Below are 27,027 nucleotides of genomic sequence, written 5' to 3'. Positions count from 1 at the left end.
GGAAATGTACCAAAATCTCTATTTTTGAACAAAAAATCTTGATTTACATGCTAGAAAATATGAAAATCACCACCTTGAAAAAAGTGAAAAAATTTAGAAAATTGTCGCCTCAGGAAATGTGTCCAATCTAGGAGCAAAATTTTTAGCCTCAAATTCCAATTGTGTCCAAATCGGACAAATTTAAAATGAAAATAGGGGTTTTTGGTTGCTCTTAGCTCAACGGTGATGTCCGTTTGGGCTCAAAGTGCATTGAAAATTGGTGACACCCTAGATTCAATACAAAAAACTCTAAAAAATGAAACCCTCTCAACAAAAAGCACATATCTGAAAGCCAAGACAAACTTCTCATAAATAGAACAAGGGCATGAAGGTCTAGAGCTTTGATACCATGTTGAAGTTGATGAAAGATCAACCCCACAGCTCCCAAGAATCACCTACATGCAAACACCTGTCACAGAAAAGAGAGAAACAAAAGCTATGGAGGCTGGAATCGCCAGATCCATAGATGAGACATTCTTGATGAACAAAAAAGAGATTGCTATTATCAAAAGTGAATGAATAAATTACAAAGAGATCAATCCTTATTAAAGGAGATCAAAACCCTAACAAATAAAACCTAGGTTGCATGATAATAAATAATAAAATAATTCATTATTATATGCCTAAAGTTTAGCTTAAGTAAAATAAAGATAATAAGCTACTTAATAATTAAATCAAAATGATTTAATTAATAAGGCAATATCTTATCACTCTAACAACCAATACCAAATTCAAATTATAATTTTTTTAAAAATAGTGTACATCTTAGATGTTATATGTATAAAATCAACCCAAATAAGATGTAGATCTAAGATATAGATGTGAAAGGAAATGAAATATAAAAGACTCACCTTGAAATATGAAGAGGAAGATGTATCTCAGCTTGGAAAGTCATGAATCCAAGCATGTATTTGAAAATCCAACTACGAACTCCTGAATAAATTGATGAAAGGAACAAAAGCTAGAAATCATTCAACGAGAAGGCACAAAGGATTACATTAACTTAGAGGAAGGATGTCTTTCCACATAGTTTACATAGTCTGATGAAACCGTAACAAAATTGAACCAACTTCTCAAGAAAGCTTCCAAATAGTTATTTTCAAATTTGCATGTGAAATCCTGCTCCTACACACATAAAATGGAGTGTTTTTGTTGTTGTGTTGGATGAGGGATTTCCTTGATCAAGCCCCCATTCAAATGATAGATGTAAATGCAAATGACTAAAAGACAAGATAAATGTTAGGATCCACCTTGCTTAAAACCCTTGTCAATAAGGATTTTATTTGTAATTTGTTGTAAATTTTGAATTAACAGTATAGGGTATCTCCATAATTTGCAACTGATCTACCAGAATCTCATGGATGTAAGTGTGTAGCAATGTAGAAGATGATGAATGCTTCAATGTATATATCCTCCCTTGATGGCCAACAAAAAAGCTATATCTTGAAGAGGAAATATCCACAAAGGATCCTCCAATGCTAGATAGAAATCTCCTTGCTTGAATGTTTGAACTCCTTGAATAACTTGCTTTTCTTCGAAAGGATATGAATGCTTGAGCTTGAGAGTGCATGATAACATGAGATTATGAAAATGACTCCTCCAAGCCTCCTTATATATGAGTTTTCAGGCGGGAAAATAATACAAGCCAACTAGAGAGCACAATAAGACCAATTAAACCCCTGAGGCCTTTCAAACCCCGAGAACCAAAATCACTAGGGACTAGAGCGACCTGGGGTCGACCTAGTCTAGAATAGGTTGACCTAAGTCGACCCAATCCTAGAGATCAGGTTAGAGGTTCCCTAGAAAGAACATGTAGTTACTAGAAGAAATACAAGAGAAAATGGAAGAAGATAGGGAAATGAGGACATCGAGCACAAGTACATCCATGATCTGAGAAAGGCATTATGAAAAGGGTGCTTAAAGGTATTAATAGGCAAGTGTGTCCATTTTAAGATAGTACAATAGGCATTGAACTACGCTTTTCAATCAAACACTCACCATCTTTGGAGGAGATTATTCATCATGGAGGAGATATCATGTCTCCTTGTTTCTTTCCTATAGGAGGATACTTTATCATATATACATCACAAATTTCATAATGGGGGAGTTTCGATTACTTCATCCATCCATGTATTTTGTTTTTTTTTCATCTCTCTTTTTAAGGGAGGCGTTTTCAATTGAGTTTTTCCCTCTTTCTCCACTGTAAGAGATATTGCAATTCTTTTGTACTTACATATTATACTTGGGTACCTAACATGGCTTAATAGTTGGGACCCATCATACATTATAATATAACATTGTAATCTTAAATGCATTCACCTCAGTTGCATTAGGGAGGGGGTTGGTATAATTAAGTAGTTATTATTTACTTAAGACAATGCATTTGCATATTAGTCATCATATAGACACAAAAGAGTTTGTATTTCATTTTAGCACATGGTGTAGCAAAAATATACTTGAGGTAGAGTTAGTTGTTATCTCATACTTCTTTATGTGTGAGATCTACCTTTAGTGCTCTGATCATGTTATCATCCTTTCACTGTTGCACATGTTTGCACATACTTTGTTATACAAGGGAGGATGATCCACCTCTGGTGGACATATGATTACACCTATTGTGATTGATAGTTTATCACTTGCATATCTCCTAGTTATCATGCATTGCCTATACATTTAGACACATCTTCATTGTAAATCAATGAACAATATTCATGTATTTGTTGATCATCATTGACTCAATCAATTGATCATATCATTTGCTTATCTTTCTTGTGCTATCTATTGAGCTTCTAGATCTTGGCATTTTATTCATTTCCTTAGGCAAATTATTATTCAACATCAAAGCGATATCATAATTCTTACAAAGAGTGTGGATCCACTTAGGGTGAGAATCATTCTCAGTCAAAACAATCTCATGATGGTTAGGGTTTGAAATAAAATGTGCAATTGATTGGGGATGAGATGACTTAGCCCGAGCTAATTATGCTGTTCACAATTGAGAAAACGATCCGATAGGTTGCTTTTGAGTAGATGCCATAGTTTTTTTTTCCTTTGTGCACCACCATGGTCCATCCCTCTTCCTTTTTAGCCCCCTTAGAAGGCCAAGGAATGAACCTTAGGAGAAGATTTCATTATAGGAATGACCAAGGGATATTCCTTGATCTTGTGCTATGTAGATTGACACCTATAGCAAGTTTTGGGCAAATTTAAATAAAGCACCTTCTGGATGAAACATCGATCACCCACTTGAATGTCTATGGTTTCTTTGAAGTCACACAAAAAATTGACCTCAACACATACCTTCTTTTAAGGACGAGCATGGAAAATTTGATCATGTTCCAAGCAAGCCACCTTGCTAAGAGATTGGGTAGTAAGTTGCATGAACAACCAACAAGACACAAGAAGACCAAGGAACTTAACCTAGACAAACCTTAAGTTTTTTCTTGTCTAAGATTGTGAAAGTCTTACAAACAATTTTTACTAATAAAAAAATTCTTTCCACTACTAGAAAATAAAGATTGTGGCAATTCTGCATTAATATAAAAAAGAATGTGCATATAAGAAAAAAAAATCTATTTTTATTATTATCTTCCTTTTATAAGAGTATCTTTGAACGTTTTTTTTTCTTAGGATATTTTATAACAATAAGGAGATTTCCACAATCAATGAGTTCATCTACAACTTATTTTTGGCTTCGATTCCATGAATATTTTTGCATCAACATTTCAGATAACACTCTATTATGATCCATCATCATGATGATATTGATAGAGAATATACGTAAGAAATATTGATGAAAGATATAAATATCACCTTGATGATGGATCATAGAGCCTGCTCGAAAAATTGATTGAAAAATATTCATGCAACCATATAAAACTTATAAGATATTTTATCTTAGAAAATTATTTAAAAAAGTCAAGCTTTATTCTAATTCTCCTTCTCTTCTTAAATGATTATTTTTCATTAATAAGATTAATTTTATTAATACTTCATAATTATAAAAAAATTATTTATATATCCATATCGAACTTTTAATTTTGTACAAATAGACGAAAGTAAAATACATGGAAGTTCATACATATATTTTGCTATCAACGTACCTCTTTAAACACAAAGTACAGCAATTTTATATAAAATAAAATAAGCTTTTCATATCAACCTTACATCACCAATCCCCACCTAGTTCGATGAGCAAACTTTTACAAACTATCTTTCTTAAATCGATAAAGAAAATGAAAATGAAAAATGAATAACCATGTGTCGGGAGCAGCCCATTTAACATAAAAGATGAGCATAACATGATTCACATTTACGTAATAAAACTAAGTGGCACTTGACTCGGACATTAACACGAATATCTCCAATCTTCACGCGGCTCATTAATTTTCTCCTTTGGTCAAATATCTTGTAATGAAAGCATGGATTCAGTGGAAATATAGTAAGATATTTTAATAATTATGATTTGTCCACTAATAACTAGTTTATTTTGTCTGCATGCTAATTTTGTTCAACATTTTAATCAGACTCCTACACTTGAGCACCAAATAGATTTGGTGGGAGAAAAGATTCCTCTCCCGACACGCATTTATTATATAAATGACCTTCAATATGACCACCGGCTGAATAGGACAGGGAAAGCTATTCTATTAATTACGAGAAGGAAATGATATCTTACTTGGCGCACACCTATTCCATGACATAATAACATACGAATCGCTGTACCGGGACGTAGTATACAGCAAGGCATGCGTATTTGTCCCTAGAGTACAATATTGGAGGCACTGTAACAATTTGGTGGAGGATTGACAGTCTTCAGATGCCTGGTGAAGATCTTCAGATTTCGTCGCTTAGTGAGTGGTTTTGATCAAGATCTAATACAGAAGAGTTAAAAACCACGAACTGTTTCATTCGGTGGAAAATTTGGCTCGGTAATTGGTTTTCTGGAGTGTTTTTTGAAAAAATAAGGTTAGAAATGCTTCTGAAATTGGCATTACTAGGAGGATCTTTGGAAGAAATTAGCTGTCATCGTGATTTTCAAGTGAAATTTGCAGCAGTTTGATGAAAATTTATGTGTTTGTTTTAGTTTTGATGAAGATTTCTGATTGTTTCTTGTTAGTATAGCCTGGTTTCTCAATTTCGATTGATATCTAGGGTTGTTTAGCGTCAGTTTGGCTGTACAGTGCACCTATGGTTGTCTTGTGTAAAATTGGTGTCGCATTTACAGGTTTAGTATAGTCTGCTACAGTTTTCCATAAATTTAACAGTCTATTTCAATTTCCCAGCCTACGGCTGTTTCATAGAAAATTGGCTCCGTATTTGGAATTTTAGAAGTATTCGCAGTCTTCTCGTCTATGCGTTTTTACTGTTATAGGGAAAAGGTAGTTTCGAGTAAATTTGGCTTTGCATTTCAAATTCTAGGAAAACTCAGTTTCTGCAGAAAAATCTGTGTATCTCATTTTTAAAGTGAAATTTACGGTCGTGTTTGTAAAATTTAGCTGTATATTCATTTTTTTAATTGAAACCGGCCGCTGCGTGTTAGTTGAGCCACACGCTTTACTATAAAGTTATATTTACGCCAAATGTAGATGTGTATCTCCTTTCCAAGAATAATTTACCACCATTAAATACTTTAATTTTCATTAGCCGTGTGTATGATAGAAATGTCAAAAATTACGTTTGTTTAATGTCAGTTTTATCTTCTATGGAGCTTTAGCCCTTCATTTTTGTCAAGGAGGAAAATTAGTCTGTAATACTGGCGTCGTTTAATTTCGGATGAAGAAGTAGTTCAGAATGTTTATTTCAAGGGCGGGATATTCATGAGTGAAAGCTCATTTGCTCTGTTTTTAAGCAGGGATCTGACTGCAGTCAGAGCAGGTAAAAGCTTAGCAATCCGGAAGGTCCAATAAGGTTAAACGAAGTCAACATGACTAACAATCATTCCTAGTTGAAGGATTATTCGACAGAACTCATGGATGTGTCCCTATTCTGCTGGCGGAAGGCATGGGGACAGCCTTTCTAATGCAGTATTTCTGGTACAAGAGACAGTTGAAGCTCTGACAGTTTTCTGGTACGTTTTGTATTTATGAGACGTTTAAGAAAAGTCCCACACCCTTTATGTCTGTCATTGCAGATCTCCTTTGTATTCAGTTGGCTATATTGATTGTTTTGCCTCTGCTTAGAGATAATTAAGTTTTCGCATAAAGCATATATTGAATGTTCTTAGCTGGATTCCAGCGAAAAGATTTCCGGGTCCCAGGGTTTGACGTTCAAGTGTTTCTACGTTAGAACTGGTGCTAAGCGAAGATATTTTTTTATTAAATCAGTAATTCATTTCTAAAGCCTTTACACACTCTCCTAGAGTTCGTTTCTGAATTACAATTGGAGAAGGCTTGTATTTAAGAGGCTCCGGGAGGCTTTCTCGAGTGGAGAAAAATCATGGGTAATCAGCTGATATGCATGCCAAGTAAGCATGGAAAACAGATCAAATCAGGCAGTAAGGTGAGGAGTAAGTCAAAGAGGAAAATGGGTTTGGAAGAAGAGCTCTTGCACCAGCAGGCATTGGCCATGGCTCTGCATCAACAGCAGATGGCACAGATAAGGTCAATCTCTCAACGTTACCAGGCGCCCAATTCCAAACAAGGCCTCCCGAGAAGCTCAAGTGCTCGTCCTCGAAACCAGTCGGATCTTATCGTGCCTGCTCATCAGCTCCTTAACGAGGTTTGATATTCTTGTCAACACTTTCCATTCTTAAGTCACCTATGGACAACCCTGTAGAATTTTCCTAAGGTCTCTGCTTATTACTGTTTGAATTTATAGTATTTCAGTTTACCCTAACGCTTATCTATTGTTACTGGAATAGAATGTGCTTTTTGAGTTCTATTGACAAATTTGATATGATATTAACCAATTTTATCACTTCATCATGTTTCTCTGGGTTTGAACCTGGGTCTCTTTTAAGAAAGCCTTAATGATTATACCGCTTCTTTGTTTCTTATTTTGATATGCCTGGCACTAAGCATGATTTATTTGGTGCCAATAAATCTGTTTCTAGATGGACACAATGAGCTGAAACTTTATAGATTACATCACCAGTCAATATACGTTCTTTGGAAACATGTTAAGCTCTGAAACTTCACAATGGATATGCTGGATTCAATTGCAGATGCTTGAGTGTGTTTTGGCAAAGGCCTTAACAGCAGGACGGTGTTTGTCTTTACATGCAGTGATAAGCAACAACCACACATTAGCAATCAACATACCTGAAGAGCTTTTTACCTTGTACCTGGTGGTGACTGTATAATGCATTTATCTTTTTGGGATTCATGGCATCGGATCCACTTATCTGTGAATGGGTCTTCTAATGAAAAATGATCTTACTTTTGTTTTCATCACAGTCATGCATTTCCTCTTGAGTGACCAAGAGCTCCCAAGTTTGACTCTAATATGTGGAAAACACACAAACTCAACTTGATGAATGGTTACATGTGTTTTGTAATAGAAACTCTTTGGCTCTCTTATCTGCTAATGGTTTTCCAATGAGAAAAGCACTAAAAAAATTGTGTTCGACATTTTTCTCTTTCCATCATTGTCACAGTCCTCTAAATGAGCGGCTAATATTCCAGCTTTCTTATCTACTGGGAAAACTATAGGAAGTCAGCTCTTGGCTATGCTTTTTGCCATGTGCAAGTTTTTCCCTTGTGCTTTATCTTGTAAAGTGATTTATCATTCTCTGTTTGCAGTTGCATGACTATGCTCCTAAGAAAAAAGTAGCCTGATAACATGTACTGAATACAACAATGCATTTTTGACGAGTATTTAAATTGTTTTGTAATGATGTTTGCGTTTTAAAAAAATAATACATGTTTCGTGCATTTATGTTTTATTGGTGGCTATGAACTGCATTTATCATTGGATGAGTAAAAAGCAAATCCTTTTTGTTCATGAAATTTTTAGTGCTTTTATATTTGCAATGTTGATTACCAATTTCTGATTGAGAATTTGCCAGCTTTTAGCCGATGGCCTACTCCATGTGACTTCTGTTTGCATAATTCATGCTTGGGTCATAAACTATACAAGTCTTGCGATGATGTGATTTTATGTAGATATAGAGTTCATAGGGTCTTATGTAGAGCATAAATATTCACATAATTCTGTCATGCCCCACAAATAAATATGGTATTAAAATCACATGAGACTTGGGTGTTAAATTGCTATATGAAGGACATTATTCTCACACAAAAGTCACAGCATTAAAACTTTAATTCACCACCTTTGAACTTGTGCAAAGGAAATATAAAAGACAGTGATCCATTAACTTGTTTGATTAATATTGACTAAAGGGTAATGGGCAGCGATTTCCCAAAACATGCGTAAAAGAAATATAAAAGACTATATAAAAGACAGTGATCCATTAACTTGTTTGATTAATATTGATTGAAGGTTAATGGGCAGTGATTTCCCAAAACATGCATTAAAAACTAAAACAGGGGTTATCAATTGGCAGTGATTAGTGCCAACAAGGCAAGTGATTGGGCTACGAAGAGGTGTCCCTTGTAAAGAGGCATGATGCAAACTAAAGGTTGTCATCCCCACACTGTAAGGATATAAAAGGAAGATTCATTCATTTGAAGAAGGCATCCAAAAAAGGGGCCAAGATGGAACGAATTGGAATAAGCATTTGATCTGAAATCAGGAAATAAGCCAACAAAGAGAAGAATCTGATTTATCATTATCAGCTGAGAATTTTTAAGTTTATATGTGAAAATATGATTTGAGTATATGAATGCAATACTTATATTTTGCTAGAATTATATAAGGATAGCTGTAAGTAATAGCATTATTTTCCAACGTGATTATTGTTTCCCAAACTAAGTAATATTAAATATATTTCTATTTGATAAATAAGTTATAAATTATAAAACATTTTCATATAGTTAATCTATTTGAATTGGATACAAATGGTTGCAATACAAGGTGTCTGATCAACCTCTCAAGCTCACAAGAGATGAGGACCGCATCTATCTTTCTTCGGTGGCACCCTGAGATGGAGCACTTGCAGGCTGGCAGGCATATGTTGTTGATTTTGGTAGCAGCGATAGAGATCTGATAAATGCCTTGTTTCTATCCTGTGATGCCTCATCAATTGGTCTGCTATTGTGTGCCTTCTGCTGTTCCTGTGATGTTCACAATATTCGTTATGGAAGAGTTTTTTGTATGGTGTTCTCTTCATCATTCTTCCTTATTCAAGTTCGTGCTTATTAGACATGTTTCATATTCTTTATCACAGAGACTTATTTATATTTTTCTGTTACTTTATATTGCCTTACGAGTCCTATTCTGGTGTCTATGTGGCACTGACTGTGCTTCATACGCTAGCGGCTGTTCATTGAGATATATATGTTGTGTTGGGAGTTTATGTGCGTGCCTGTTCAGACATGTTGCATTGCCATCATCGCAGGTTAATTTTTTCTTGCCCTTTTGTGATCATTCATTACAATTGCCGTTTGAGTTGCCCAACAAAAGAGAGAAGGTTGTAACAGCAGAAAGATTGTTGAGTGTGATTACTCATTCAGTCTTGTTACAATTTCTAACAAGCCATTTTTTCGTATTCTTTTCTGGGTTATTCGTGTTCTCTGTTCTGGCATTAAGTTGGGTTCCTTCGTTGAGTCTGTCATATACATCAAGCGACTGGTAGTTTTTGATAGGAGTTCTAATTCAGTATCTCTCTATTACAGCAATCGACAATGCGTGAGCAAAGTTATTTAGTATTCTCTATATAATGTTTGTGTAATAAATCATTCTGTATATCAGTGTATTGTGATTGATTGCAATTTTATCTCTGTGGTTGATTCTATATGACCGTTCATGATCAGTGAACATTTTGATTGCTAAGTTGACTAACAGACTTATTGCCTGTCATGATGAGACATTGATAAGCAGAGAGATTTTGTAATTTTTATCAAACCTGAATAAAGGCATCCTCAATTTTGTGGGCCGGGTTGTTTCGCTTGGAGAGGAGGGTTTTTCCCAAGATAAAACTTATTAGTATAATTTTGTATTTTGAGTTTTTAATTTCATCAGTTGCATCATTATATTTCTGGTTTGTAAATTTAACATGTTATCAGAGCGGGTTTTAGAAAATGATCCAGAACCAGAAGTATTGTTCTACTATTTTTCTATTTGCTTGACTTTCAGTTGGTTGTTTGCATCTTTGAACATGGTGAATGTGTCAAAAGTTGAAGATAGATTACATGGTTCTTCAAACTTCTCTTCATGGATGCTTAGAACTCTGATTGCACTTGGAGAGAATGACCTTCTTGACTACGTGAGTTCTGATCCAGATGAACCCTCTAAAGATATTGAGAAACTAAAATGGAAAAAGAACAAGATCATGGCTAAGAAGATTCTGATTGATTAGATTTAGGATCATCTCATTCTCATAATATCAAAATTGAGTTTAGCCAGAGAGATGTTTCAGAGTCTAAAAGACCTATATGAAATCAACACCACCAACAAAGCTCTGGCCATGAGGCAGTCAACTTCTGCATGGTAAAATGGCTAGAGGAGATTCAAAAGTTTCATATTTTATGAAGATTACAGATTTAAAGGATCAACTTAGTGCAATTGGATAATCTTTTGTAGATAAGGATCTGGTTATGCTCACTATGAATAGACTTCCCCATTCTTGGGAATCATTCATTAAGGTGTCAATGGAAGAGATGATCTTCTAAGTTCCTCAAGGATGCGTCCCCCCCAAAAACCGTGAGGTTTCCGAGATGGGGATGTCTCGGGGATAGGGAGACGTGTATGGGATGTACCCCTGTTGTCCCTACTTTGCTAGAATGCCAGTGAGACGTCCCAAAAACTTAGGTATGGCAAAGACAAAAAGGGGGACATACGATCATGCCCGGGATAGTTGGGGATGCCACAAGCGTCCCTTGACCCTCTTAAGTACGGCCGTCCATTTCCCTTCATTTGGATAGCAAAAAACAAAACCAAAAACATTTTATGCTTTTTTTTGCCTTCGACTTAGCCAACTAGCAAGCCTTGCCTCCCCAACATCCCAAAAAGGGCAAAAACGACCACATTAAACCATTGTTGACATTTGTTTTGGTTTGCATGTGAAGGTTGAGTTTATAGCAGCAGCTGGGGTTTTCAATTCGCAAGAAGAGAAGGTGATTTGCTTGATCCTAAGAGCTTGTGCAGGGGTTTGAGCTTCCTCTATTGTGCACCAAGTAAGTATAAAAATCTTTATGCTTCCATTTTCCATTTAAAAAATAAATTTGCAGCTTGAAAGAGTTGTGATTTAATTGCTTTCATAGTTTCAGCTCATATTTTTATTGCATATTAAAATTTCAAAACAAAGCACAATGAACAGCAGTGGATGTACTAGTAGTAGTGGTGGTGATGAGGAAAACGTGGTTGGGGATGATGTTGTTAGTGATGGGACTAGAAAAGAAGCTGATCCTAAAACTGACTTGTTTAAATGCCCTTCCACCATCATGAAGGATTATGCAAAGGGTCCTTTCAATAGGAAAAAACCTCTTCTACAATTTGTCACTACTAGGCCACAAGATAAAAAGAATGCAGGAGGGACTAGGGTGTGAGATTGTCATTTTGTCATGATGATTTTAGGGGCAGCTATATAAGGGTGAAGTCACACTTTTAGGTGTTGCATGCCATGGAGTCAAAGTTTGTTGTGATTTGACTGACAAGGAGAGATTAGAGTGCCAAAGATTGCACTTAGAGGTTGAAATGGGGAGGACAAAATTTGACAGTGACATCACCCTCTATTCACTCACAATCATTTAGGCATATGACATCCGCTATTGGTACTAGTGGCAGCCCTACTAAGACTAGAGGGAAGAGGAAGATGAGCAGTGTCGAGAAGGGCTCAGTGGATTGTTTGTTTAATGCACAAGCTAAGGAAGCTTGTGAGGCATCCATTGGTAGATTTTTTGTTGCTAATGGTATCCCATATAATGCAGCCCGTTCCACTTATTTTAAACAAATGGTGAAAGATATATTGAATATGAATCTCTCATCTGTACCCCCTGGTGAGCATAAGCTATGAACCACCATCCTAGATAGTGAGTACTCTAAGGTTGCTTTGATGTTTGAGGATATGAAGCATACTTGGGTTAGGACGGGCTGCCGTATTGTGATGGATGGGTGGACCAATGTTAAACATCGACCACTCATCAATATTATTGTCACATCCCTTGTTGGCTCTTATTTTTTGAAAGCTATAGATTGCTCAAGAAAAAGCAAGGATGTAGAGTTCTAATTCACCATTTTGAGGGATGTCATAGAGGAGATTGGGCCGGCTAATGTAGTACAGGTCATCACAGATTTTGCATGTGTGTGCATATCAGTTGGTTTGATGGTAGAGGGTGCTTGCAGGCACATCTTTTGGACTCCTTGTTGTGTTCATGCATTGAACAATGCTTTGAAGGACATAGGAAAGGTTGAGTGGGTGAAACAAATGGTGTTAGAAGCTAAAGAAGTGCTAATGTTTATATGCAACCACCACAATTCAGTTGCTATATTCAGGTCCTCCTCTAAGGAGTTCTTTCAACCAGCTGAGACAAGGTATGCCAATTTTAATTATAGTTTACTTTGCTTTAAGTTTATTTTAATTTATAATTGTTACAAACTTGTATGTGACATGTTTAATGTTTGACTTTATTTTAATTAATAATTGTCTCTATAGATATTGCACATACTTCATCTTGATGTAGAGGATGATTGAGGTGCATAAGACACTCCAATTAATGGTGGTGAATCTAGAGTGGGGACAATGATCCAATTCTAATTCCACTAAAGGAAAAGTGGTGAGGCAAAGGATCCTTAATGGCAACTGGTGGTCGACAATGAGTTAAGTTGCTGATTTTAAAATTAAATGTTAGTTTTTTGCTTTCTGATTTTTGTATTGACTTCAAATTTCTAATTCTGATTTTAATTTTTGTTTGCTTTGTCATAGCTCCCATTATAGATGTCGTTAGATATGCTTATATGCTTATACTGATGCTCCTAGTCTTGGAGAGATACTTAGTCACAAGTTTTGCTAAACATTATGTATGAAATTCAAAGTTCGACGACTTCTAATCAAATTTAAAAAAATCGTTAAAATTTGTCTGTAAATTTGTTTGGAACAAAGATTGTCTGTTTTTCTCTTACATTGCACACTGCTTTGATGAAGTATCTAAGATAGGAAATAGAGATAGAAGGAAGATCGGAAGATTCCACAGCTAGAAACAGAGACGAAAAAGAATAGGGTATGGTTAATAAGAGTTTGCTCCAAAACAAATTACAACATATTTTGTGCATTAGAGAGAAATTTGGTTAGTGATGAAATCCTCCACAAAATTACATTGCGTGCTTGAAAAATTTCATCCCATGCATGACAGAAAAGCCCATTGCAACTGAAAGTCCGTATAAAATTAGATGTCCCTTTTTCATAAACTTCACCATATTATTTATACATTAACATATAAAATTCAAACTAAAAATTTAAATGTATTTTTGTTTATTATTATGTATTCAAATTTAATAATATGGTTTTGGTTTTAATAATTTTAATTTAATAAGTGAAAATATTTATATTTATATTAATTCTATATATATTATTATTATTTTAATAAATGATATTGAACTATTTTATTTTATTATATAATATAATGTTAAATTTAGCATTGATAAATTATTTTAACATCTTAATGGACTTATTATTTATATATATATTTTAAATTCAAATATATACAAGGCGTACTTAATGCGGAATTTTTTTTGAACTTTTTCTCCTTGTCGAACTTCATCCGAATTTTATTGTTATCGAACTTGAACCCAAACTCGAACCTTGTGACATAGGAGAGATATGTGAGACTTTTGACAACATGTTGGGAAGATGAAGAAAATTGTGGTAGCAAAGGAACCTACATTGGGGTTTTATGAGGAGCATATTAGGCCTATTGTGACGTGGAGGTCGAACATAATGAATACCTCGCCTTATATGGCAGACTTTTCTCTAAATCTCAAATGGTCTGCAGAGTTGGGTTGAAGGGGCCTCCCATGTGATGATCTTGAGGTGTTGGATGGCTTCACTAGAGCCATTGATAAGATGGTTTTAGCTCAAGGGGCCTGTAATCTTTGTTCACAGTTCCTTGACTTCACCAACCTTCGTGGCCCAAACTTGAATAAGCCACAAGAAAGGTTGGATAGAGCGGTTTGGCACAGAGAGATCCTATTGGATGGTGGACTTGGCATGGAAGAGACAACAGAGTTGAGAGTACTTGCTACTTGCTTCATTGCACAGGTTTCTAGTTCCTCAACTGCATAGAGGAATTGGTCCACATATTCATTTATCCACTCCTATAAGAGGAATAGACTTACCTCTAAATGAGCGGAGAAGCTAGTGGTAGTGCATCATGTTCTTTGACTTGCGGATCGTCAGATCCCAGAGCATAGACAGACTCCAGTTTTGTGGTGGGATTTTGAGCTTGAGGATGTGACATAGATAGATGAGGATGAGACAACACCAGGATTGGTTAGGGTTCCATTGGATGAGACTACGCTTCCTGTGGAGCATGCTAGTGAGGAAGATGACTTTGATTTTGATGCGATGGTCGCAGAAGAAGGAGCAACAATTTGCTTCATTTTTCTTAGTTTTTATATTTTGTTTTTTATGTTGAACTTGAACATGATGGTAAACTTTATGGCAGCCCTCTAGCCTTTGGGCATATTTAGATTTCCATATATCTATTATATTGTTCACATATTGATATGCATATTGACAATTGAGTACTGAATCAATTATTATTTCCTAGATGGCATTCAAATGGTGTATGTCAAGGTTTATAATGTTTAAATGACATGCTTTGTGCTTAGTTTCATATGAATGGCATGTATATTTGCAAATTTCCGTGTATATTTGCAAATTTCCCAATATACATAACTGTCCCTGCCCGGTCCCCAAAATCGGCAAATTTTTTCGTTTATCCCAAAAACCTGTCTCGTCATTACCGTTGCCATCCCTGTCTTGGAAACTCAGGGGAACATAGATCATCTTCCTAAACTTGATAGGCTGAAAGCTGATTGCATTTATGAAGAATGCAAACTTGAAGCTAGAGGAAATGGACATAGAAATCATCATGAAGATGATCATGTTCTTGCAACCTACACTTCAAAAGGAGAAGGTAAGAAAGGAAATTTCAAAAGGTTTAGAGATAAGAACTTTTAGACAACTCCCGACTCCAAGAAAAAGAAAAGGAATCTTTCTAGGATCTAGGGTTTCAGTTGTGACAAATATGGACACTTTGCTAGAGATTGTACCTCTAGATCAAAGACTTTAAAAGTTGCTGCAAATGTAGAAAATTCTTCTCCTCAAAGAGAGTAAAGTGAAAACTTTGAAGGATTCTTATTCAGTTTTGCACTCTTTAGTAATGTTCCTATGAACAATTATATATGGCTGAATGATAGTGGAACATCTCTTCAATTTGAAAGAAAAGGATTCTCATCTCCAAGTCATTATTGGTGATGATGCAAGTTATTCTTGGAAGGTTGTTGGTTCTACTTCTTTCCAATTAGATCCCATAATTCTTGTGCACTTGTGTGACATTTTATTTGTACCTGACATAAAGAAGAATCTGATTTCTATGACAGCATTAGAAGACAAAGGTTATTATGTTGCCTTTGCTGATGGAAAAGTTCTTGCATGGAAGAACTCCAATTTTCAATCGACTTGTGAGATTGAAGTTCATCATGACAATCTTTACAAGCTTTCAACCTATCCTATTCAAGCTTTAGCTTAGTATAATGCAAATTCTTGTGATCTTTGGCACAAAAGATTCTCTCATCTAAATTTCAGAAAGTTATCTTTTGTCGAGAAGGTTGTAGTTGGTCTTCCAAAACTGAACCAAAACAATGAAGGAGTTTGCAAGAGATGCACTCTAGGTAAGAACATTAGGTGTGCTTTTCATAATAGTGAAAGTAGAGCAAAAGAAATCCTAGAGTTAATTCATTCTGATTTGTGGTCCTATGTTAGTTGCTTCTCTTAGTGGTTTTTGGTATTATGTAACCTTCATTGATGATTTTTCTCGCAAGTGTTGGATTTTTTTTTTAAAAGTCTAAAGAATTTGATAAGTGTTGTCTTGTTTTAAAGAATTCAAAAAGTTGTTGAAAATTCATCTAACTAGAAGACTAAGATTCTTAGGTTTGATAATGGAGGAGAATATGTTTCTGGTATCTTTCATAACGTTTGTGTTGAAGTTGGGATTAAGAGGGAGTGTTGTGTCCCTTATAATCCTCAACAAAACGGAGCAGCTGAAAGAAAGAACATAACAATTGTTGAGGCAACGAAGGCTGTGGTCCATGAACAAAGCCTTTAAACATTCCTTTGGGCTGAGGTTTGCATGACAACAGTTCATATTCAGAATCGTAGTTTTCACCAGATTCTAGATGACATGACTCTAGAAGAAGCTTTTACAAGGTATCAAACCTAATATTAGTTATTTTAGAATCTTTGGATGTCTTGTTTATATTAATGTTCCAAAATAGAAAAGAACAAAGTTAGAACCATTAGGAAAAAGAGGCATGTTTGTTGGTTCCACTGAATCTTCAAAAGCATATAGAATCTATATTCTAGGTCGAAAGCAAATTGAAATCAACAAGAATGTTTCTTTTGATGAAGATGTAGCTTGTAAGAAATCCAAACTATTTAACATGGAATCTGATAGGGAAGATTTTGTGCATCCTCAAGATATAGATATGGCTGATTTGGATCCACCTTCAGATATTCAGAAGGAGAATACACATTTAGAAGATTATGTTGATTTTGTTGATCCAATTGATCTAGTTGATTCTATAGATACTTTAGGAGGTCCTAGTAATACTTTAGCCAATAAGAAAAGGCAACTGTAGGCCAGACACAGTATGGAAGAGGCTGAAAAGTATGCAACCCTTCTGAAAGTACAAGGCCTCGTATTTTCTGGTTATGTAGATGAGTCACATTATAGCATCTGAGCCTTTTCGTGTTGAAGAAGCTTCAAAACAACAAGTGTGGAAGGATGCCATGATGGAGGAGTATCAATCCATCATAAAAAAACATGTGCGAGAAATTGTTCTAAGGCCCAAAGGTAAATCAGTTGTTTCTTCTAAATGGTTGTTTAAAATTAAACATGCACCTGATGAAAGTATAGAAAAATATAAAGCCAGATTTGTAGCTAGAGGTCTTTCACAAAAAGAAGGCTTAGACTATGAAGAGACTTTTGCACTAGTAGCTCATTGCACTTCCATCAGAACCATCATAGCTATTGCAATAGTGAAGGGTTGGAAACTTCATCAAATGGATGTGAAAACAACTTTCTTAAATGGGGTAATTGAAGAGGAAGTATACATTGAGCAATCCAAGGGCTTTGTGATTCATGAGAAGGAGTCTCATGTGTGTAGGTAGAAAAATGCATTGTATGGCCTGAAGCAGGCTCCCCATGCTTGGTATGAGAGAATTGATCACTATCTTCTGAGTTTGGACTTGAAAAGAATAATGCTGATCCAAATTTATACTTCAAAGTAAATGATGACAAAGTGTGGATTCTTGTGCTTTGTGTTGATGATTTGTTTCGCACTGGTAATGATGATCTTATCGTCAAATGTAAGGAATTAGCTTTTGAATTTGAAATGAAAGATCTTGGTTTGTTGCATTACTTCCTTAGGCTTGAGGTATGGTAGAGACTAAATGAAATCATTTTGAGTCAAGGTAAATATGCAATTGATATTTTGAAGAGATGACATGTTAAACTATAAATCTGTGGTGACTCCTATGGAAGCAAATCTGAAAAAATTATTTGATGGTGCAACTACTTTGGATTTAGCTGATCTATGTACAGGCAATTAGTTGACTCTTTGATGTATTTGGTTAACACAAGGCCTGACATTTTCTATGCAATTAAATACCTTGAGTCAATTCATGTGTGAACCAAGGAAAATTCACCTTGTGGCAGCCAAACACATATTGAGATATGTTTGTGGTATAGTGGGATATGTCATGAAATCTTCTTCATGTGTAGAGATGAACTTGTAGGGGTTCTTTGATTCTGATTGGGTAAGGTGTGTGCTTGACAGGAAGAGTACTTCAAGGTGTTGTTTCAGCCTAGGTTTAGCTATGATTTCTTGGTGGAATAGGAAACAATCTTGTGTTACTCAGAATACAACTGAAGCATAATATGTTGTAACTTGTGTAGTTGCAAGAGAAGGTGTGTGGTTTTGGAAATTGCTTGTAGGTTTGTTTGGGCAGCATTTGGAACCTATAGTGATTGTATGTGATAACCAAAGTTGTGTGAAGCTTTTGGTTAGTCCAGTATTTCATGATAGAACCAAACATGTGGAATTTAAATACCATTATTTGAGAGATATGGTTCAAAGGAAAGCTGTTGAGCTCAAGTACATTTCTATAGAGGAGTAGACTGAAGACAATCTCACTATGCCACTTCCGACAATGGAGTTTTGTTACTTTAAAGATAAGCTTGGTATTGTGGAGAATGATGCTCTTTTTGAGAGAGTCTCAACATCAGTGATTCTTTCGATATGATTAATGAGCTCTTCTCTATGAGATAAGCTCAATGTGCAATCCATTGTTAGTGAGTTATTCTTTGTGAGAGAAGTTACAGGTGTAATCCCTCGTTAATGAGTTATTCTTTGTGAGAGAAGCTTGAGGTGTAATCCTTTGTTAATGAGTTCTCATTGACAGAAGTTTGAGGTGCAATCCCTTGTTAGCGAGTTCTTCTGTGTGAGAGATGTTTGAGGTGAAATCCCTTGTTCCACCCTCTACGAGTAGCTATGGTGGATCCACCCTTTAGGAGTAGCCATGGTGGAAGTCATTCGTGCAACTCCATGACTTATTTGTCGTTTTCTAATTCACCCTCTAGGAGTGGCTATGGCGAATATCGGTATGCTGAGATAACAATTTTTATTGAGATAATTTATGATGAGATTTTGTTGACATTATTTTTGGTTGCAACTTCTTGCACTTGTCATGAGATGACACATTGAAGATCTCTCTTTTACTAAGAGGGAGTTTTGATTTTTGTAGCCGCGATAAAAGATCTGATGAATGCTTGGCTGTTCTGTGATGCCTTGTCAAGTTTTGGTCTACTATGATGTGCCTTATGTTGTTCCTATGATGTTCACAACATTCATTATGGAAGAGCTTTTCATATGGTGAAGTGTTCACTGTATCTTCCTTATTCAATTCGTGCATATTAGATGTGTTTCATATTCTTCATCATAAATACTTCTTCGTATTTTTTTAACTGGTATATGTTGTCACATGGGTCCTATCTTGGCGTCTATGTGGTGCTGCTTGTGCTTCATATGCTAGGAGTTTTTCATTGAGATATATATGTAGCGTTAGGAGTTTATGTGCATGCCCATTTGGATGTATTGCCTTGCCAGCATCACAAGTTAAATTTTCCTTGCTGTTTTGTGATCAGTTTGACCATGTGTAATTTGCGACATTCATTACAAGTGCCATTAGAGTTTCCCAGCAGAAGAGAGAAGGTTGTAATGACATAAAGACATTTGAGTGTGATTACTCATTTGGTCTAGTTACAATTTCTAAAAAGCCATTTTTCTTATTCTTTTCTGGGGTATTCATTTTCTTTGTTCGACATTAAGTTGGGTTCGGTCTTTGAGTTCGTCACATACATTGAGCAACTGGTAGTTTTTGACAACAATTTTTCTTCAGTATCTCTGTTACAGAAATCAACATATATTATGCTCAATGCATGAGCAAAGTTATCTAGTTTTCATAGTATAATGTTTGTGTAAGCAATCGTTTTGTGTATCAGTGTATTGTGATTGATTGTACTTTTATCTTTGGGGTTGATTATATGTGATCATTGCATGATCAGTGAATATTTTGATTGCTAAGTTGATTAAAAGACTTACTGATCGTCATGCTGAGACATCAGTAAGTAGAGAGATTTTGTAATTGTTTTTCAAACCTAAATAAAGACATCATCAATTTTGTGCTAAGTTACCGGTTCGGGTACGAAGGACTGGTTTGCTAGTACGACAAAATTTTGAAAAAGGGGTTTTGGTTTGTGAGTTCAAAAACATGGAAAAACCATATATATAGACACACACACACACATTTATGAAGCCTAGAAGCACGAGTTAAGACTAGAATGTCATATAGTCCCATAAAAATATTTAAACAACATAAACACCATAAACTTGTAATCGTAGCATTATGATCATACCATCATAGCATCATATACTTCAAGTTCAAAATCAAAGATTCAAAACATTAAAATTAAATCATAACATCAAGTATCATTGTTTGAAGTTAAACTAATGGATTAAAAATTTATTGATATTCTTCTTCTTCATCATCTTTTTCATCTTCGTAATCTTCACTTCCCTTTTAAGGATTTTTCTCTTGGCAACATGTTTGAGGTAGTCTTAGGTAGTTCTAGCCTCTTAGGTGGTAGCAATTTTTAAGTCTTCGAGTCCGAGAGTGAGTTTGAGTAATTTTATATCTCTGTCTTGGGCGTGAGCAAGTCGTATTAAAATAACACATGTTTGCTCAACTCAATGCCTCAATGCTTGGGTCCAACAAATAGTACTGGTTTATTGGGTTTACTGCATGGAAGACTTTGGAATGAACCTCCACATGTTTTCTTGACTCTGACATTGTGAAACAAATGCTTTCTTTTGCATTGTTATTGATGATATGATCTAATTTAAATGAACAGATATTGGCTCAATACAAATGGAGGAATTCATCTGTTGTGTTGATAAAATGAATTTGTATGTTAGTTTAAAATTGCTAGAGGCTTTTCAATAAAGAATTGATTAAGGACGTTAACATCTCGGAGCTAGGTTTGTTAATGTTTTATTGATGAAATAGAGTGAGTTGAAACTCAAAAAGATATGCACGTGAACTAGAAAGTAGAGCAGAACACATGCCACGAGATTAGAGGAGACTTAACACCAAAATATAGTGGCAGGATAAGTTAGTTTTCTAGTGAGGGAAGAGTCATAACAGATCCACCAAACCTAGCATTCTGTCAGCACTTGGTAACACATATCTACGATTTTCTTTATCGATTCTGTTAAAGTTCACATATAATTTTTTCCCCTTGATGACCATTCTAAGTTTTTTTGCCTGTCTGCTATTTTTATTGCCAATCAAAATCCAGTATTCCCCTTTGTAATGAACTTGTAAAGGTGTTGTAGGTCACATGTTATTTAGTCTCGTGATTTGCCTTCCAATTATGCTTCTCAAACAGGTTGTTAATGCATTCTCTTAAATTCTGCTTTGCCAACACTCATCAAGTTCATTAGAGCACGGAATTTACAATTGCGTTCCTTTCAATTAATGTATTCTATGTTAAAGCAGGAACATTTGCACATTTAAGATATGAGCACATTGCATTGACTAGTTTTGCTCACTATCTTATTTGGATTATTGGTTTACTTAGAAGTTAGCCATTCTATTTCCTAATCCTTCAAATGTTTGTAGGTTTTCTTAAGTTTAACTATTATACCTACTTGGTGACTCAATGAAACCTATATTTGCAGGATGCAAAGGCTCTAGAAAATTTAGAAACTAAACACTTTGTCCTAATTCATGGTGGTGGGTTTGGAGCATGGTGTTGGTACAAGTCTATTGCCTTACTGGAGGAAGCTGGCTTCACAGCAACTGCCTTGGATCTCACAGGATCTGGGATTGATCAAACTCAGACAAATAGCATCACAACTTTAGCTCAATATGCAAAGCCTCTTCTCGATTATTTAAGCAATCTTCCGGAGGGCAATAAAGTAAGTGGCTTAGCAGGTTTTGGTAACCCTAGAAATGTGTACAAATGTTTTGTTTAATTTTTCATGTCGGTTACCTTGATTTTGTTCTATTATTTTCTGTAACTGCTCAGACTTTAACTGAAGGTTTCATAGGGTATACATAGGATAATATAAGTTATTAGCATAGTATTATTTTAATTAGTTTTTATCCTATGTAAATGTCGAGAAATAAGGAAGTCAAAGTTTAAAGTAAAGGAAGGTTGTGAAAATTTTAGTGGATTAGTATAAAATTGTTAATGGATAATTTCAATTTTTAGGTTAAGGTTTGGAAAGTATTTCTAAATCCTTTATTTTAGGCATATTAATGCCTAAATATTTGTAACTTCTCACATAGACATATTGGGAATGCAAGTTTGCAGTATTAGTTTTTTGTAGAGATTATTTATCTCATTGGTAGAATTCAATCTCTGTTTAATGCTGCTTATTTTGCTTATTTCCATATCATTCACTCTTAAATTGATATTTTGCATATTGTACAGGTTATTTTAGTTGCCCACAGTTTTGGAGGTGCTTGTATATCTTATGCAATGGAATGCTTTCCTAGAAGTATCGCAAAAGCAGTCTTTGTAACCGCAACAATGGTGAAAGATGGACAAAGGGCATTTGATGCCTTCGCCCAAGAGGTTTGTCTATAGCAATATTCTTTGAAAAAAATATTTTGGCTCTTTGTCTTCTAGCTCTGAAATATAATTCCTACTGCAAATTCTTTGTATTTTAAAAAAATTCACAGATATATAATGATTATATTTATATCTGCAGCTGTCAACTCCAAATGATCTCATACAAGATGCACGGATTTTTATATATGGAAATGGCAATGACAACCCTCCAACAGGTCTTGAGTTTGACAGAAACCAGCTAAAGGAGCTATTTTTCAATCAAAGCCCTACCAAGGTATTACACTAATTCAGAAATATGGCCGAAGTTGATCATAGTCTGCTATAAATTTGATCCTGTATATATTTTTTTTGTCTTGTGATTTTGAATTCTCTGTATCTGTGCTAAAACTTTGGTTTAATTCATGGCCAGGCAAGATAAATTAAAGCCTATTATCAGTGAACTCAATAAAAAATAAGCTATATTCCTTGGTGTTTCCAGGTCAGAGATGGTAAGGGGACAGTGAGTCATGTTTTGAGGAATGTAGTTCATGATGCTATCTTTTGGGGGCAGTCAAGGTATTCACATAATGCATCATTTGATTTTCACACAGTTATGATGAATGACAACTTCTGCCTCTTTGTAGCTGCAAATTGACTGTGGTTGCAAAAGATAGTACGGGTAGCAATTGGAAGTTGGATGAGTCACAGGGAGGGTATAGGGTCCCCAACACATTTTTTATTTAAAAATGTTTGATTGCTGCCAAATACACCTTTTGTTAGTTAAAAATGTTCACCTGTTTTCTCAAATTTAAAAAATCATAAATTTAAATGACATGGTGATGCCTTGGTACCATTGCGTCGTGGAAATATCAGTTAGGATGACAAGTGGAAAATTGGGGGGGCTATAGAGCAGGGGGACATGTCCCATGCAACATAGAAAATAAGAAAAGTTCTGTGAATGAAGTCTTGTACAGATGACCATCTAATGGTTTTTTATTCCCAAGAGTCAATCTAGGGAGATTATTAATTGATGAGCTAATGAAGATGCTCAAGATAGAGTTCCACACACATCTCCAATCTAGTTAACAATGTAGCAAATTAACATCACATCACTAATTAACTTAGTGCTGTTGTTCCTTATGAAAGATGCTGTTCTGAATAATTTGATCATCAGTGGCGTTGGTTTTTGAGAGCAAATAATCCATTATTTACTTGATAACTGAGCTATGGAATGGTTGATAAGTTTTCCCTGTAAAGTTTGGTAGCAAAACTTATGCTATTTTGAAAAAATATTTCATATAAGTTATACAAAATATGTTTAATAGATCGGTACAGGAAATTCGCCTGGAATTTTATTTTGGTGGAAGAAGACTTGAATGTACAATAAAGGTTGGTGGTAGAAGTCTATGCATGTAGACATAAATGGAAAATCTTCTATACTGTAACATGCTAATTTCTAGTAGTTGATTTATCCATAATTTGAATGTAAAACCATTACAATCTTAACTGAATGAAAAGAGTGACAGCTATAATAGTTATTCTACATGTTCACATGAAAGAAATACGAGTTTAACTATTATTTACAATTCGAATAACTGAAAGATAAACTAACATTCCAATTCTAGATTCACATGAAATACAGTTAAAACTACCATATCTATCGCATTTCCATGGTTATTCGTGGTGCATAACTCATCTTGTTAATAGAGGGCATAGTCAGTTCCTTGTGTGTTATTTGGTGTGGTGGCGCGAGCTCCATTTCTTCTGGGTTTTTTGAGTGCTTGCTCAACCTAGGGGTGGTTTCCACTACTCAGGTACTATGTGGTACCTTGTTTTGGTCTTGGTTTTTGCGTGAGGTAGGATCTCACTAGGCGAGATTCCCTTGGTCGGCCAAAGAAGTTGAAGGCATGCCTCTATGGATGTTTGGGTGGTGGAAAGATGAAAAGTACGGGTATGTTGTCACTATTATATATACACGTACGACCTTAGCCTTGGTAGGATGAGCGGTGGCTTGTTTGGTGTTGCGCCGATGACTCCTTAGCATTCTGGGTGGTGGTGGGTTGTGGTTTTCCACTTTCGTCTTCTACCTGGATGCAACATTCCTCCTCGGGCTGAGTGGCTTGCGTCAGTCACAGTGTATTTGTTGGAATTTTGAATTTAAATGATTGTCGCATCAAAAGTACCCAACATTTATTAATCCCATGTGTCACGCGAGTGGATTTTGAATAGTAGTCTTATCAATCGTGTAAGGACAACTCAGTGTCATGAGCCACATTGTTGGAAGCTTTGTTCGGGGGACATGTTTTCGGGTTTCCAGCATAGAGCAAATAATATGATTTTGGGTTTTTGAAACTATATCAGGTTCTCAAGATTTAGGGATTCTTCGCCCCATTACTGGTGAGAGATAGTTTTCATGCTCCCAAGGTATGGCTTCCGGTTACCTTTCTTTTGTCTTTTGTCAGTTGCTATATCTGTTCAGGTGTCAGGTTTGCGGTCCTTCTCCATATGGCACATTTATCCTTTGCAAGGATGGGAAGGCATGGAACCCCAAAAATCATAAATCTGATAAATGAATAATTGTTGAAAAGAAGATCATGGTAATAATGAGTGTTTGGTCTCTGTAGGTGCGAATGAGTAGTAGCTTTGGAGGGCCGACAAAATTGTTCAGGTATCATGGTTGGACAAAGACTGGTGTAAATTCTAGAAGGTGGAGGCTGCCTGATAAAAATGGTATATCCAAACAAAGATAGGAAGATGATTCCCTAACGGGTCTAGGTCAGTCAGACCCTGAGATCTGAACCATGGAAGGATCAGTTGTCAACATAGGAGGCGAAGCTTCCTAGGAACAAAAGCCTTGGACACAACGAGTTAGCGAACAAAAGGGCACTTGTACGATCGACACTCCACATGAGTTAGTCCAAAACGTTTATCTTCCAGGGTCGATGAGGCTTCCCCTTCCATTTTCGACCCTTCTATGTCGTGATGTGGGAGAGTGCATAATGAGGATTCCCCTACAAGAAACATTTTCTGCATATAGGGATTATTTAGGCCAGCTTCAATATGTAATGTTCCAAACAGTTTTGGTAATGTTCCCAAAAGTTTCGAAGATTTCCTGAACGGTTTCAGAGATGCTTCTGAAAGGTTTCTACTTTGATACCACTGTAACGTTTTGATTCCAAACACGATGCACAACAATCCTTCTCCAAATACTTTTGGCAACGAGATGGAATATGTACAGTGAACTGGAGGCTGGCACAGTGGAGTGAGATGGCGTACGGATACCAATTGCCAATGTACAGATGACAAATGGAAGGCCATATGATATGTATGGGTGCCAAATGTTGGTGTACGAGAGAAGGCCGTATGGTCACAGGTCGTACGATATGCTATTGGTGCCAATGTATGTCGTACGGTGGAGATTTCAGATGATGTATGATGGCAGCCTTGGCTGTATGGTGATACAAGGCCGTACGGTGATGGAAGGGAGGTTGCATAGCTGAATTGGAAGTCCGTACGGGGTGAAATTAAGTGGGTTGTACGGTGGTTTGATGAGTTGGTCGTACACTAATGAAGGTTGTACGTAGTGTGCCTGAAGGAGGATGTTTGGGCCATATGGGTGATGGATGGAATGAAGGCAATAGAGTAGGGGTAAGGGTGGTGAAACAAAGAGAGTTAAAATGCAGATAACACAGAGATTGAATCACCCAATTACACAATAGATAATTGATCAAATTAAACACAATGACTTCTCCAATTCACAAAATGATGGTGCTTCGATTTGCTAGAGTTGAGTGAAGTTTTACAAGTGATGGAATAGGGTGAGAGTTAAGATCTTTCACTTCCGAAATGGCGAACAATAGAGAATCCCAACTAGAATTCATAGTACAAGAAATAATCCAAATTGCATACCTACGACTACCTATAAGCTGTGCTTAAATACCCGTTGGGGAAAACCTTTCCAAGGGTGTACAAAGATAGTCGACGTCAACACTTCCCAACAAAAACTAAAATAAAAAATAGGTCCGAGATATATTAAATCAATCGGAACCACAAATACAAATATTAACTTGGGCCCCATATTAATTAATTAAAGTAACTAAAGGTCCTTATATTATTTAAATTCTGGGACCGGTTAATTAATTAATTAAATTTAAAAAATTACATTAAAATTTGGGGACATGACACAATACCTGCTAAGTGGGAGTTTTGCTTGCTTTTAGAGGTACTACAACTTTGCGAAATACAAATCTGGGTTCGGAAATTCCTTTTCTTTGTGACTTGGTTGGGTGAGCTTGCACTGCGTAGTAGCCGACAGTTGGTGTTCCATGCTCAAAGGTTTTGGAACTCCAGTCCTTACGATGCACTGATGGATGTGCTTGGATTCCTTTTGAATCCGGCCTTCCGTCGTCAATGTGGCCGACAAACTCATAATGAATCCGGCCTTCCGTCGTCGATGTGGCCGACAAACTGATTAATAATGCGGTGGGCAGTTAATGATGGCGGATAAAGAATTACTCTTGTCAATTGT

The 27,027-nt window shown here is 35.9% G+C and overlaps 1 protein-coding gene across 3 annotated transcripts in view; it reads left to right on the top strand.

Moving 5' to 3' along the window:
• Positions 1 to 4,808: 4,808 nt before the first annotated feature.
• The window catches only part of LOC149568725 (putative methylesterase 14, chloroplastic), a 47,998-nt gene continuing 25,779 nt past the window's right edge, over positions 4,809 to 27,027 (top strand). Inside the window, exons 1-6 of one of the 3 annotated variants that reach the window (XM_089821604.1) lie at positions 4,809 to 4,970; positions 5,894 to 6,109; positions 6,277 to 6,759; positions 21,622 to 21,861; positions 22,380 to 22,523; positions 22,660 to 22,794. In XM_089821604.1, the coding sequence (XP_089677730.1) occupies positions 6,478 to 6,759; positions 21,622 to 21,861; positions 22,380 to 22,523; positions 22,660 to 22,794 (801 nt within the window). In that variant the 5' untranslated portion in view covers positions 4,809 to 4,970; positions 5,894 to 6,109; positions 6,277 to 6,477. Of the gene's footprint in view, positions 5,008 to 5,893; positions 6,110 to 6,276; positions 6,760 to 21,621; positions 21,862 to 22,379; positions 22,524 to 22,659; positions 22,795 to 27,027 lie in introns of those variants that run through there. The other 2 variants (XM_089821603.1, XM_089821605.1) reach the window with 2 other exon arrangements.

The sequence above is a fragment of the Cupressus sempervirens genome, chromosome 3 (genome assembly GCF_028749045.1).
Source record: "Cupressus sempervirens isolate cs-2001-9-10 chromosome 3, ASM2874904v1, whole genome shotgun sequence".
NCBI classification, from domain to species: domain Eukaryota; kingdom Viridiplantae; phylum Streptophyta; class Pinopsida; order Cupressales; family Cupressaceae; genus Cupressus; species Cupressus sempervirens.
Note: the sequence above shows the minus strand (reverse complement) of the source record. Positions and strands in the feature narration are given on the sequence as shown.